The sequence below is a fragment of the Prionailurus viverrinus genome, chromosome B2 (assembly GCF_022837055.1).
Source record: "Prionailurus viverrinus isolate Anna chromosome B2, UM_Priviv_1.0, whole genome shotgun sequence".
Taxonomy (NCBI): domain Eukaryota; kingdom Metazoa; phylum Chordata; class Mammalia; order Carnivora; family Felidae; genus Prionailurus; species Prionailurus viverrinus.
In genome coordinates this window covers 123531692-123546442 of record NC_062565.1, presented here as the reverse complement: position 1 = coordinate 123546442, position 14751 = coordinate 123531692, and the positions used below count along the sequence as shown (strand labels likewise).

At 41.7% G+C, this 14751-nt stretch overlaps 1 protein-coding gene across 6 annotated transcripts in view; it reads left to right on the top strand.

Moving 5' to 3' along the window:
• Positions 1 to 14751, top strand: part of MAP7 (microtubule associated protein 7) — a 178237-nt gene that overhangs the window by 146674 nt on the left and 16812 nt on the right. For 5 of the 6 annotated variants that reach the window (XM_047857797.1, XM_047857798.1, XM_047857794.1 and 2 more), the window contains 5 exons: positions 642 to 755; positions 5528 to 5655; positions 11276 to 11391; positions 11726 to 12009; positions 13923 to 14184. In XM_047857797.1, coding sequence (XP_047713753.1) covers positions 642 to 755; positions 5528 to 5655; positions 11276 to 11391; positions 11726 to 12009; positions 13923 to 14184 — 904 coding nt within the window. The remainder of the gene's footprint in view (positions 1 to 641; positions 756 to 5527; positions 5656 to 11275; positions 11392 to 11725; positions 12010 to 13922; positions 14185 to 14751) is intronic. The other variant, XM_047857796.1, reaches the window with a different exon arrangement.

Sequence of the window (14751 nt, the reverse complement as noted above, 5' to 3'; positions counted from 1 at the left end):
ATTCTCTGCCAAAATGTTTATGTTGTTGCCAAACAGGGACCTGAAAGAACCTGGCTTGCTGAATGGAAAAGTCAAAAGGAAATCCCACACAGAACTTTGCCTGGGTCCTCTTTCATTTTATTATATTTCATTTCTCCCAAGTGCCGAAGCCGCAGTTCATGACATCTGGCAGAATGTCATGGAGACCCTTTCTGTCTTTATTGATACAGAAATGCAGTCTTTCATTAGCTGCCAAAGCCTCTGTTGGAGTTGATTGTTCAGGGTACTTAGGAAGCCCTTGGGTTGACGTGTGTGCCTTCAGCCCACTGCCCATCCTGATGAGGGCCGATAGGTACGACTACATCCCAAACCCGTGGTCGACACGCTATTTCTGTTTTGTTTGTTACTTGTTCGTTCCAAAAGGAGGATGGTTAGCAAACTCTGCATCCATAACACTAACATCTTGAAGAAAGGCAGCATTATGGAATAGCTCCTCCTTTGGGCAGAGTTCCTGTCTTCTGGTCTCTCTGCCAACTGTCCTCCCTGGAGAGCCTCGTCTCTCCAAGGCCTGGCACGTGGAAGCCATAAGTATGATGTTCTTGTGCACTCTCCTGCCCCTGGAAAGAATTCCTCTAACATCTTGCTTATGTGGTGACGTTTAGCTCGCCGCCTGCAGCTCAGCCCATGGGAGAGCAGCGTTGTTAACAGACTGCTGACGCCCACACATGCGTTCCTGGCCAGAAGCAAAAGCGCGGCTGCCTTGTCTGGAGACCCAGGTAAAACTGTTCGAGGTGCAACTTTCTTGGTGAGGTCAAGTCCTCTTTCGGAAGCACATCTGAGCCTCCAGTATTCATCATAATCACGTCTCCGTCTTTCCCAGTGTGTTTGCTTCTCTCTCCTTGGGTGCAGTGGCTTTGAAAATGTCTGCTGGTGTTGGTTTCGCGGCCCTGGTATTGTTCCCTCCTTAGCCTCCACCTAAGCATCTTACCTGGACCCCAGATGCCAGGCAAACCAAGGGTGTCCCTCCTTGTGATGAGATGGCTTCAGATGCTTCTGTGTGTTTGTGACATCACCAGAAAGACCTATCCCTTTCCCACCGTTCTTTCTGCCCCTGCATCTGAGCACATGATCAGAAGTAGACATAATTTAATACTAATATATTGACTGAGGAATAAAATCAGAGCCCAAGTCAATTTAAGCGAGAGTTTCATGATGTGGCTGTGGGCGAGCTACTTCCCCTCCCTGTGCCCGTCTTTCTATGTAATCTAGGAATTAGTACCCTCTCAAATGTCTAAGAGTTGTGGGGAAGGCTAATTATAGTGTTCGCATTTGTTGCATACTTTGAAAATATGGAGAATGTGCCAAACACTGGTTATTGTAATTAGTTTTAACTCCTCTACGTTTTTGAAATGCAAAGCATGCCCGAATAAGCCAATTAGTTTAATGAGAAGTTAGTAGAGAGCCGATATCTCGTTGCAAAGAAAGATACGTATTTGGCTTTTGGCAACATCTCTTTCATAGTGAGCCGGTTTGGTTTTTCCCAAATATCTGTGGGCACAGTTGGTAGATCTCCATAACCCGTCTACCAGCCCTTGTCTTTGGCACTTAGGAAATTACACAGCCTCTTCATAAAGTTCCCTTTAAAAATATTTTGCCTCTGCAAGTCTCTTCGTGATCATTAACCCTCTTTACAAATAATTCTTGGTGGTTTTATGATTTTTTTTTTCCATCCATGGTGCCCCAGTGAGCTGATAGCAACCCTAATTCTCACAGTACCCGCCAGGAGGCGGTCAAAAATCAAGTAGACATTCCTACCACCTGCGTGTGGAAACCAAGTGCACAGATTATAAGTGACTTCTGCCAGAGCCACTTAGAATTCTAATTGGTGATTGGGTCTTAAACATGCTTATCCAACCTCCTTCTTCGGCGCCCTGGAGTAATGCTCTGTGTGCAGTGTGTGTTCAATTAGCTGGACCACAGTGTTCTGTGTTTTCTGCGAAAGAACTCTCCTGTCAGCTGTCACGTCACATCCGAGATTTTTTTCTGGAGCAAAATGTACAGCTTATTTCAAGATCGTTTATTTTCTGCCTATGAGTGTCATGCTTCTACGCAAGTCATGAAAGTTTTTCCGTATGTCCAGCTAATTGGGGAACCTTTAAAATTGCTTTCATTCCTGTTTCATAGGATCTAAATAGTTTAGGGCTCTCATGCTTTGGACTCTCCACACTGTATGTAGCTTCATGCTAACTGCCTGCCTCACCGCTGAAAAAGTGTCTGTCTTTGCAGTTTCCGTCACCACTAACTTGTGTCAATTCTCTCGCTCCCCCTCCAGTGTTGTCCAATGCCATTTCCTCATTTTCCACCCCCTCCCCCCCTTCCCACCTTCCTTCTTCATTGTTACACTCAGTCAGGGTGCTTTTTACCTGCTAACTGGCTGTTCTTTGCCACTTTCCCATTCTCCTTTTCCACAAATTTTGATACATTTCTGTAATTTACTTTAGTGTGAAGCAATGCATAGACCTTCAGTTGAGTTGATTCCTTAGATCATTGTTACCTGTTAGTTGAATTGATACGGCCTATATTTAATGACCCAAAGCTGTTGTCTTTAAATTTTTTCCCATTTGAAATTATGTATATAAACATCGCTTGTGTTTCTCTTGTCAAAAACACTTTATCCATCGCTTTCATTTTGCCACCTGCTCTCCTCAATTATTCTTTCTTTGCATTTTACCGTTGTGCCTTGAGTTCGTCATATATCCCATTGCCATTGGCGAGAGGATGACCTACATCAGAGCCAGGGTTATGTGGCAGATGAAGACAGCCACCCTTTCTCCTAGAATGTCTGGGGATTGCAAACTCCCAGAACAGGCAATAAGAGCACTTGAAATTTGGAAGTCTCCTACCTCTTATTTGTGGCCACTGGTCTGGGTTGACTTCTCCATGCCCATTTTTTAAAAATACACGGAAAATACCTGTGATTATTAGAGCTCAGGATGAAATGAGTTGATACATATAAAACATTTAGAGTAGTACCTACACATAGTGGTGCTCGATAAATGTTATCATGTTTCTATTTGCTAATTTTTCAATTCTCTCTGCTGCACTCTAACCACTTGTACTGCATTATCTTTTCTCTGCACCTTTTCATACAGTTCATTTAGAAACTCTTGAATAAACAAGATTAATGCACACTTGCTACCAAAAGTAAGAGGAAGTAGAGATACTGTGGAAGACTTTCTGGTAGACACTCCAGACAAGAATTTTTGTGTTTATTAAGACTACTTTGGGATACAGAGGGCACTCTGGGAAAATAAAAATAATAGCTATATATTATTGCCCTTACTCTTCGGAAGGGCAAGATACATTTTTTTTTTTTAAGACAATTAATTGATTTAAAGGTTTCAGGATTTTCAGTGGTTGCTGTTCGGAACAATGAATTCCATGAAACATAATATTCTTAGAATTTACAGTGTTTATTTTAGCCAGGCGATGTTCCTTGAACAATTAAATTTGAGGAATTCTGTACAAGCTACACTAGATAGATTTGAGGGTATTTTCTCCCTTTGCTCAGTATTACCTCACTGCTAGAATAAAGAATGAACAGAGAGGCATGATGAGCTTGGCTTACACCCATGATCATCTCAGGAAATGCCCCCTGAAGTTATTTTCCACTGGAAAATAGATACCCCCCAAAGTTATTTTCCACTGGAGGAAAATGATATCATATTTCTGTGCTGCTTTTTTCCTGTCAGACCCCTGGCCTCAACAGGGCTGTTGTCTAGGGTTTCTTGATCCTTGAGCGAGGTAAATGACCTCTGGCCGTGCCCCCCGGGCAGTATGTGCCTCTCCTGGTCCGTAATCTCACGGAGGTGCTCTGTGCCAGGATGTTATTCTTTAAATGTGTTTGATTGGCTTGGAAGAGTTTTGCATTAATTAACTCTTCATTGTCTGGGAAATGCAAATGCTTTTTTGTGGGACTTGACCGAATGGTTATGTTCAGTTTTCCCTGTGATCACAACAAGCCAAATGAGACAAGGTTCTCCTTTCTCAAAATAAAGGCATCTTCCTTCATCATTAAGGTCTGAAGCCAAGCTTTATGTCAGTCCCAGGTAAGATAAACATATTCTTTTAAGGACAACAGGGGAGGGGGGGGGGTGGTTGCAAAGTGTTTTAGTTTATCCTGAAGAAATAGAGTTCTGTTTTCAGAGGATTGGAAAAGAGAATGCAGTGTCTAGTTTATTCCCAGCCTTGACCATTCAGTGATAACCAGATGATACTACAAATCATTTAATGACAGAGCACATGAATAGATAAGCCATCTGATCAACTTTCTGTCTGTAGATAAGTAACAAGTATTTCTTGTCTCTATAATTCCAAAATTCCCAACTTTTGAGTTTTTAATTTATTAATAAATACTATTATACATAGCTGAAATAATGGTCTTTTTAAAGGTTTGCTACAATGGCTTTAAGTGGGTAAAGTCATTTTATAACATCATCCAAACACCTAGTATTCTCCTCAGAAGTCATGTTTAATTGTCTTACTCTTTTGCTGGAGAACAGGATTTCTCAGTGAGATCTGAAAATGAGCCTTGGAACCTTAGTACCCACACTTTGGATACCTATGTAGTGTTCTATGAATTTCCTTAAACCCATTGTTCCTCAGAATCATGTGATTCATGACAGTGTCCCTGTGAATGTGAATGGTCAGAAACTATGTGATTTTCAAAACCTTTATCAACCTGAGTAAAACTGTAAAAGCTATTCATGACTCAACTTTATTTTTGGCAATTCTAACATGTTTATGTTCTATTCATCATTTTAAATGATTACATCCACTTCTGCATAAATTCTATTGCTTGTTATACACCATCAAATGCCTTGGCTTTTGGGAAAACCCATCAGCTATGCATCTGATTTGCCTTTAAATAGACAACACATTTACGAAATTTGTTTCTGGGAATTATTAGTTATCTTTGTGACCAGTCTTAACTCCTGGTAAGACTTGGTCACTTAACATTATAAAAATTCTTTCCACCGGCTGTTGAACTTCACCCTGGAAAATAGCTGGAATGTCTCTTGCTTGCCTGCTTGCTTGTTTCCTGTCTTTCCACCTTTTGTTCCATCTTAAAGCTAATTGGGAAAAATCTAATTGTAAACAGTCCTTATATAAAAGTTATCTGTCACTAATGTAGCATTTTAGCAGAACCATTATTTCATAGGAAGATAAGGCCATTGCTTTCTGTATGAGATTACATCTGCGTCTTTAATCAGTGTCTAAATAGCCAAATAGCTTATACAGTCTAGATTTTTCACTTGGACGTGGCTTCTCTTTGGACACACTGTAAACTGATAGGACTGTCAGGAGAGTTGAATATGAAGGCTCTGGACACCTTTAGGTAATAACATCTTCTCCCTACTTTTCTTTCTACCTCTGCTCTGCTCCTTTTCCTGAACCTGCTTTTGGCTTTCCTTCACCTGCTCCTCTGGCACTCTTGTGTGTAAAACAATCATCTGCATCCTAGTTATCCCCATTTGTCCTCGTTCAGCATCTTGCAGCCCCATCAACATCATGCCCTACAAAGCTGCACACTCTAGAAATCTGACGGATCGACCCAAATTCTTGGTAACACCGCCAGAGGGCTCTGCGCGAAGGAGGACTGTTCATGGCACAGTGGTGAGTAGCCGTTGGGAACAGCCAGGCATGTCTGTGTGGAGTGGACACCACCCTGAGGTGCGGTGTGGGTGTCGGAGTGGGAGGTGCCCACCCCTGGGCAGTGGTGTCCCCACGCTTTCTCTCCACTTGGGCGTTTTGTTCCCCCTAAAAACGTGAACTTGAATATGAAAACCATTCTTTGTCTAAGTTTGTGCGAGTGGCCAAAGTAGCACACGGGTGCCTCCGTGCAAACCAGTGCGATGCCAGGACATTTTGACATTCCTGAAAGTAAGAAACCCTTTGACGGAGGTCAAAGGGCCTGGGCCCCTGCCTCTGCGTGTTATTAAGCCCCCATATCCAGAAGCTGGCTGAACTCTCAGTGTGCTTCACCAAAAAGCAAAATAAAGAATTTTTGTCTGCCTAGCTCATCCCTCCCTGTCAAGGCCCAGATCTGAAAATATAGTTACAAAAATATTTTGAAGACACTAGTGATTTGCTAAGTAACTAATCCTTGAAAGGCCACTGGGCTGTGTTACAGACTCTTGTTTTGCAAGTGAAGAATATAATTTGTACTTGGCATTACTGGCAAGGTGGCTGAGCTGACATTAATGTTCACCTCTAATTAATTTCATGCCATAAATGCAATGAGGTAACTCATATGTCTCCATGCATCTTTCTTCCTCAAACTCTGTGCTATTTAGTATCCGTTGAAAGGAGCGGACATTGTTGTGTGGTCTTCAGTGATTGTACTGTAGTCTTGAAGGACTCCCCATTCAACCGGAAGACCTCGTTGCCTCTCTCCCATAGTAATACCATGACCTGTTTAATGAAAGGCTGAACGATTTTTTTTAAATCTTAACTTCCCAGAGCAGTTCAGATTTATAAAGCTGATGGACACTTAAAAGGATTTTGTGTAGCTGTTTGAGGATAATTTGAGGCTTGTGAGAGCTCGATGGCTTTGCCTACGGGCTGTTTTCTTTCAAGCCCCAGGCTTTCAGGAATCAGTGTTTAATTCATGATTGAGTCAGACTTCCAGCCCTACAAGCTAAAGGTGAAACTACCTTTGATGTCTGGGTAGTTTTTCATCCTTAGCGCATTGGTGCTTCAGAGTGCCTAGCTGTAGATAAAAAGCAATAGTTGGGGTGAACACCTTGGCCCCCAAAGGTTGAGTACTTATTGGAGAGGGAAAAGTACTTACCAAAGGAAAAATACCTTGCTGCGGATAAAAACACAACATAATACACCAGGAGGGGAGGATGAGAGATGACCCTTGGCCAACAGATTAAATGAGAGGGATTTGTCATCACATGATCCAGAAACTCTACTGTCTCACCCATTTTTTATTTTTTTTAATGCCTTCCTCTTTCTATATTTGACTTACTGGTTGTCTTTTCATCTCTTTACGACCAAATGTTTAGGCAAATACCTATTTCCGGAAAGTGACTCACAAGTCACTTTTGCCCCAGAGCTGCACTGTGGAATTTATTTGAGCAACCAGCAGCAGTTGGTCATGGAAGCACTTAAAAATGGCTAGTGAGAATGACAAAGAATTTTAAATTTAATTTCCTTTTTAAAAATGTTTAATTACAGTAAAAAAAAATACATATAACAAAATCTACTGTCTTAACCGTTTCTAAGTGTACATTTCAGTAATATTACGTATATTTTTCAGAACTTATTAAATCTTGAAAAACTGAAACTATGCCCACTAAGGAACAACTCCCCATTTTCTCCTCTCCCAATCCCTGGTAACCCACCATTTCAGTTTCTGTTTCTTTGAATTTGACTAGTGTAGATACCTCACACGAATGGAATCATACAGTATTTATCTTTTTGTGACTGGTTTATTTCACTTTGCATAATGTCCATCCATGTTGTAGCATGTGACAGGATTTCTGTCCTTAAGGCTAATAAAACTGCATTGTATGTATGTATGCATATACACAAACACACGCATATACACCACATTTTGCTAATCCATTCATCCGCTGATGGACATTTGAGTTGCTTCTGCCTCTTGACTACTATGAATAGCACAGCTATATATGTGGGTAACAGATCTCTTTCAAGACCCTGCCTCCAGTTGTTCTGCATATATACCCAGAAGTGGGATTGCTGGATTTTGTGGTCATTCTATTTCTAATATTTTGCCCTACTGCCATATTGTTTTCCATAGCAATGCCCCATTTAACTTACGTTCCCCCAACAATATAGACGGGTTCCGGTTCTTCCACATCTTCACCAACACTTGTTATTTTCTTGTGAAAATCATAATGGTGTGAGGTGCTATCTCACTGTGGTTTTGATTTGCATTTCCCTAACAATCAGTGATACTGAGCATCTTTCTATGTGCTTGTTGACCATTCACATATCTTTTTTTGGAGACATATCTACTTAAGTCCTTTGCTCATCTTTTATTCTTATTCTTTAATTTGTTTAATCTTTATTTTTTGTTGTTGTTGTTGAGTTGTAGGATATTTACATATTCTGGATATTACATGTTCTGGATATTAATCTCTTTTCAGATACATGATTTGCAAATATTTCTCTTTCTGTAGGTTACCTTATTACTCTGTTGATTGTATGTATCCTTTGATGCACAGGAGTTTTTAAGTTTGATGTTGTCCCATTTGTCTCTTTTTGCTTTTGTGGCCTTTTGGTACCATATCCAAGAAATCATTACCAAAAACAATGTCACGAAGCTTCCTCAACTTTCTTGCAGGAATTTTATAATTTTAAGTTTTACATTTAGGTCTTTAATCCATTTGGAGTTAGTTTTTGTATATGGTGTGAGGTAGAGTCCAACTACATTCTTTTGCACGTAGATACCCAGTTTTCTCAACACCGTTTGTTGAAGGGACTATCTTTTCCCCACTGCGTGGTCTTGGCACCCTTATCAAGGATCCTCTGACCATATACACAAGGATTTATTTCTGGGCTATTTCATTGGTCCATATGCTTATCTTTATGCCAGTACCGCACTGTTTTGGTTATGTTTTGAAATCAAAAGTACAAGACCTCCGACTTTGTTCTCCTTTCCAAGAATGTCTTATCTACTCAGGGTACCTTGAGGTTCCATATGAATTTAGGATTAATCTTTCTATTTCTGCAAAAACAACATTGGATTTTGATAGGGATTGCATTGACTCTGTAGTTGCTTTCGGGCAGTGTTGACATTTTAACAATAAGTCTGTCTTCTATCTAGTCTGTGAACATAGACTGTCTTCCCATTTTGTCTTCTTTCATTTCTTTTGTTTTGCAGTGTACAAGTCTTCTGCCTTCTTGGTTAAGTTTATTCCTAAGTATTTAATTCTTTTTGATGCTGTTACAAATAGAACTGTTTTCATAATTTTATTTTCAATTTTATTTAATTTTAGTTAATTTAGACCGAAATTCAAATAGCCAAACATGGCTAGTATATTGGACAGCATGGATGTTGATTGCTTCAGTCATCACAGAAAGTTCTATTGGACTTCAGTCTGCTTTGGAGTATTTGTCTGTATTATCTCTCTTGAAAGTTATTTGTATTCTAAACCTAACTCTAATTGGAAAATGAAAGTCTTTGTCCTGCTGGGAAACTTGCCAGCACCATTGACATGGGCACCTTGCTGTGCCTTCCACCTTAGTGTAGCCTTGTGGAAATTATTAACAGGGAAGATTATTGTATAGACCGTTGGCTACTAACTCAGATCAGGACGAGGATAAGGAATGCCTTTACACGTGTGGTCCCCAAATAGGTGATTGGGTGCCAGACCAATGAAAAGACATCTTAAAGAACTAAGAGAGTAAAAGCATCTACCTGCCTGAGAGGATGTTATCTTAAGTATGGGGCATTTTTCTAAACTGCTCTTTCCCTGTTTCCCCTACCCCTTTAAGGTGGTCAGTTTTAGGAAAGAAAGAATTGATTCAATGCCACTTTAAAAAAAGAAGACTTTTTTTTTTAATGCAAAAAGAAGGATTATACAGATCTTTGTAGGTTCATTCCCTCAATGCCTGTCTTAAGACCCAGATGATGAAATTCATCCGTGTATCCCCCGCATCACGAGCTACACTTCCGGACTTATTTTCCCATTCAGATCTCTCCTTAATTTGACTTCAACCACATTAAAATGTTTCCAGAAAAAGGAAAAAAGCTACTTGAGGTGCATAACCCCAGCTTCTCTTGGGAAGAGCCCCAGGCCTTCCACTCTGGCACTGATATTCCCAAGGCATAATTGCCACCCTCTATCCCTTCCAGAAGGGTCCCATGTGCTGGCTGACACTTTTGTGCCCAAGGACTACAGCTGCTCTCTGAGCCCTCACCTCCCACCTTCTGGGACCAGAAATGGGGGCAAAGGATGGTCGTGCAGCCACAAGTGATATAGAGCTGGCACACATCTTGTAAAACTTTTTGCTGCCCCAGTCTTCATTTGTTTTATTTAGAAATCCCGGGAAGACATTGAGTATTATTTGATACTCATGTTTTTCCCCCACCTACAGCCCAGTCAAGCAACTAGAATGCTTCTAAGGAAAGTGGAGAGGAGCAATTAGAAGGGACACTGAAGGGAAACAAACGTGGGAAAGGAAGGAAGAGGGGAGTTGATGCTTGTACCGGGCAGAAAGAAGAGAAGGTACACTACCAGCTTCTTGGCCCTGCGGCTAGATAAGATAAAGTTCTGTCCCTTTCCTTGGGCTCTCACAGTCTGCTTTCCTGCAAGGATCCTAACAGAGTTAAGGACTGACAGGTGCTTGCACAGGTGTATCCAGTGAGTATCCATTCCCAGGCCAGAACATTGTTGGCAAGTTTCAGATACTTAGAATTAGTCTTTCTTGCTCTGTGCTTTTTTGTTGTTTTTTTTGTTTTGTTTTGTTTTGTTTTGTTTTGGTCTTTTTGTCTTGGCTGACTATACATTATCGGAACACTCTGGGTTTCCCTTTGCTCATTTCGAGTTAGAAAAGGTATCACTCTCTGGCTGAATTTATAGGATGCAGCTAGAAAAGGGATGATGTTTTGACCCACTCTGCCATTTCAATTTTATCCTTAAAGAAGAAGATTAAAAATAGCTAGAATTCTTCACCTGGAACATAACTTTTCCTTCAAGAGCAAGAGGACATTAGGTGAGAAAGGACTTATTTATGTAGTATCAGTATAAAGGGGAAAATATATTAATGTCTGATGTAGCAGACAGGTATTATTTAAAAAAAAAAAGACTGCAGTTATGTCCATGTTCCAAGGTGGAAAAAAAGAAAAAAAAAATGCTAAAGAATTAAAAGAGGGGGGAGAAGGGAATGGAAGTGATGTTAATTTTGATATTTGTGTGGTTTGAACCAGACAGTGAGAGATTTTGCCCCAGCTGATTTTAGGCACAAAGTATATATAGGTGCTTTCTAAGAGTATAAGTGTGTATTTTTTTAAACAACTATAACTCCAGATCAGACATCCAGAGCTTTATTATTAGTGTCAGATTGTGTTAATTCAGTTGACAATATTCAGTGTTAAGCTAACAAGGGCTTTTTGTGGGAGTGGAATGGGTATAAATGACAAAAGTTGGAAAATTTCCAAGAAGTCACTCAATGGGTTGTGGCTCCACTATTGAATACTGTGAATGGGATTGTCCCACTCCTATAGCAAAATCTAATTATTGTGTTTCTCTGAACTTAGGGCTATAAAAGAGACAGAGAGAGAGAAAACCTCCCATTCCAACCCACGTGTGGCATTCGGAGGGCTCTGTCTCCATCTCATCCCAAAGTAAGATCACCAGGGCCCTCCCGACTTTGGTAAGCGAAATTTAAGAAGCTGGCTGGGTTGTTCCATGTTGAAGAATTTGTAGCCTCTGTTCTCTGAAAGGAAACTATTCTTTCCACGCTGTTTGGCATTGACGTCAGGAATAATATTTTTTCCTTGGAGGAAAAGAAAAAGAAAACCGGAAAGAGTCTAGAGTGAATATTTTTGTGTTTGCTACATAAAAAGCAAATACACGCAGCTAAATATCTTCGTTTCTTTTCCTTATTGGTGTTCTAGTACTATCATGGGGTAGAAGTGTGAGGAAAGGAAGGTTCGGGAAAGCCTACTCTGATGTCTCCTATTCTCTTGCCACTGTTTGTCACCCAGGCTTCCATCCAAGTCCTTTCCTCATCTGCCTGGCACACCCAGACCAGCCTCCTCCTTGCCTCCCGGATCAGTCAAAGCTACCCCTGCCCAGGTCCGGCCCCCATCCCCTGGCAACATCCGCCCTGTCAAGAGAGAAGTCAGAGTGGAATCTGAGAGAAAAGAACCCGAGAAGGAACCCCAGAAAGTTGCCAGTGAGCCATCACTTAAGGGCAGAGCACCTTTAGTGAAGGTGGAAGAAGCCACAGTTGAAGAGGGGACACCTGTCGAACCAGAGGCTGCTCCTGGTAAGATTCAGCTGACTTGTGATGGAGTGTGGGTTGCTTGCTCTTACTGGGGACTTGGAAATTTTATCGAGGTTAATTTTGCAAACTTTTCCTAAGTGTGATTTTGTTTGACATACAGAGAATCATCCAATCAAAATCCTATTTTTGGAGCCATAGTATATTAATTCAGGTAGAGTTTATGACTCCTTTTATTGGCTAAACCCAGTGTTTCACAGAATGTGGTGTTCAGACCACCTGCATCAGGATCGTTTGTATTCGTTATCTATTGCTGTGTAACAAATTTTGCTAAAACTATGCAGCTTATAACAGCAGTTACTATGTCATGGCACACAGATTCTTGGATCAGGAGTTTGGAAGCAGCTTCGCTGGGCTGTTGGCAGGTGGTGCATACACATGGCTGAGCTCCATTTCATGACACATGAACCTGGGTTACTTGATATCCTTACAGTCCATCTGCTGGACTTCCTGGCTTTCCCCAGAGAGCACGATCTGAGAGAGAGCATCACGAGGAAGCCACACTTTTTGTGCCTAGTCTCAGAAGTCCTACACACAGAAGTCACAATTTCGGTCATCTTCTATTCATTAGAAGCAAGTCACTGGGTTCAACACACCTTCCCTCAAGGGAAGGGTGTGAGTTCCACCTTTGAGAAGGAAGATCTTACGGAAATATTTTTGATCCACGATTTCTATGATGTTTTAATGTACAGAGCCCTGGTCCTACCTCAGACCTACTGAATCCAAGTAGATGCTAGATCCAGGGAGTCAGAAAGACACTGAGCTTAGCCATCAATTCCGGTGCAGGATTGCCAGACAAAATACAGAATGGCCAGTTTTCCTGTGCCTACGGGAGTTTCAGGACCACTGGCTAGCCTCTATGCTTGACAGAATTTGTTTCAGAAGACCCAATGGATCTCCTCTCTACCAGGCGAAACCAGACACTATCTAGAATTTAAAAATCACCTAGAACTGGGAATTCAGTATTTCTTGTTGAAAATTGTCTTCGTTCAAAAGTTTTCTCCTTAAGACTTAATCTGAAGGTAGGTGGTAGGAGCAAAGAAAGAATAGATGACTCAGGACAGGCAACAGTGTCGTTAGACAATGGAAGAGTCCAGTATCTGTTTGCATGGAAAGGGGTAGAAGAGAAAGGCCAAAAAGTGTCCTGAGGACAAAGAAAAAATGTGTAGGGGCAGAAGGAGATAGGTGAATCTTGAGAGGAGGGTCTAGAATGCTAGAGATCACATCTCACAGCAGGTGCATCTGCGTGGACTCCCTCCCGGATCAGCTCTCTCGGCCGTTTCCTGAATCTGAGTAAGGCCATGGGACTTGTGCTCCATCCTGGCATCAGGACAGACAGTGGAGCCCCAGATGTATGGGAATACTAGCACTGGCTCCTGAAGAGGCCTATGGCTCCTCCCACCTCAGACCTGGAGACAGCTGTGGGTAGACAAAAGGGACCTCTTCGTCAGGTGTCATCTTCCCAGCCTGAACCTGGGCTCGTGGCAGAGACGCTGAGGAAACTCATAGAAAGGCTTTAGTCCTCTAGTAATGAATAGTCACTAAGAGAAGGAATCTTTGTAATGTAACGAAAGGCAAATGGAAGATCTCATCTTTTTGCTCAGGGTATAACTTCCCACAGAGCCTAACATGAGGCTCTCTACCAAGTACACACTCAATACATGTTGTTAACTGATGAACTTGTATAAAAATAGGACTTGGTGACAGAGCGTCAGCCCTGTAGGATGGCTCACTTACACATGCACCTTTTTGTTACGTTGCTTGGTTACAAACAGAATATGGTGAAACCATGAGAACACACGGTAATAAACATTCCCTTTTCTTTTACAATGATGAATTCTAGGCCTGGGGTGTGGGGAATGCTAGTTTTTGTTTTGTTCTTTGGGTTTTGTTTCCAGTTGGTTTTCTCGTTGTACCTGTTTGTACAGCTGCTTCAGCCCCAGCCGTGGCCCCCTCGGCCCCCGCTCCAGCGCCGGTCCCAGCCCCAGCCTCAGCCCCAGCCTCGCCATCCACTGTGACTGCTTGCGCTTCTCCCAAGACCTCTGCGGGCACCACCGACCCGGAAGAGGCCACGAGGCTGCTAGCTGAGAAGAGGCGGCTGGCCCGGGAGCAGAGAGAGAAGGAGGAAAGGGAGAAGAGGGAGAGGGAAGAGCTGGAAAGGTAAAGCGGTGACCGTGCTCAATGAGCAGTGACCTCCTAGGGATACCTGGGATTAAGTCTTCCGTCTGAGAGACACGAGAGGTGGTGGCAGTCATGATGGTGAACGGATTAGCTGCTTCACAATCGTGTCTCTGACCGCTAAGTGATTTTTTTTTTTTAAATCACATTTTCTTATTATACTGACAGCGCCACAACACTGATGGGGAAAGGCTTCAAGGAAAAAAAATCTGTCCATCATCTTACCAGTTTTCAATAATTGGAAGAGTGGATTTGAGATCATCCTTTCCAGTCTCTGAACAGTGTGCAGGTTTATAAACGTACATAAGTATGTACACACAGACATCTATTTACATAATTCTAAGCACAGTGGAGGTACAACTGTGCACTCTGATTTTTTTTTTTACTGAACATATTTCTGATCTCCATATTTCCTTATTATCTTCCTAATTATCGTTTTAAAGCTGCATAGTTAAGAGTTCATGTTTTCTTCTAGATTAGAACTCTCAGAGTAGCTGGGTGAGACAGTTAAGTTTCCACATGATTGCCTGCTAGTTTGCTGGAGGGACA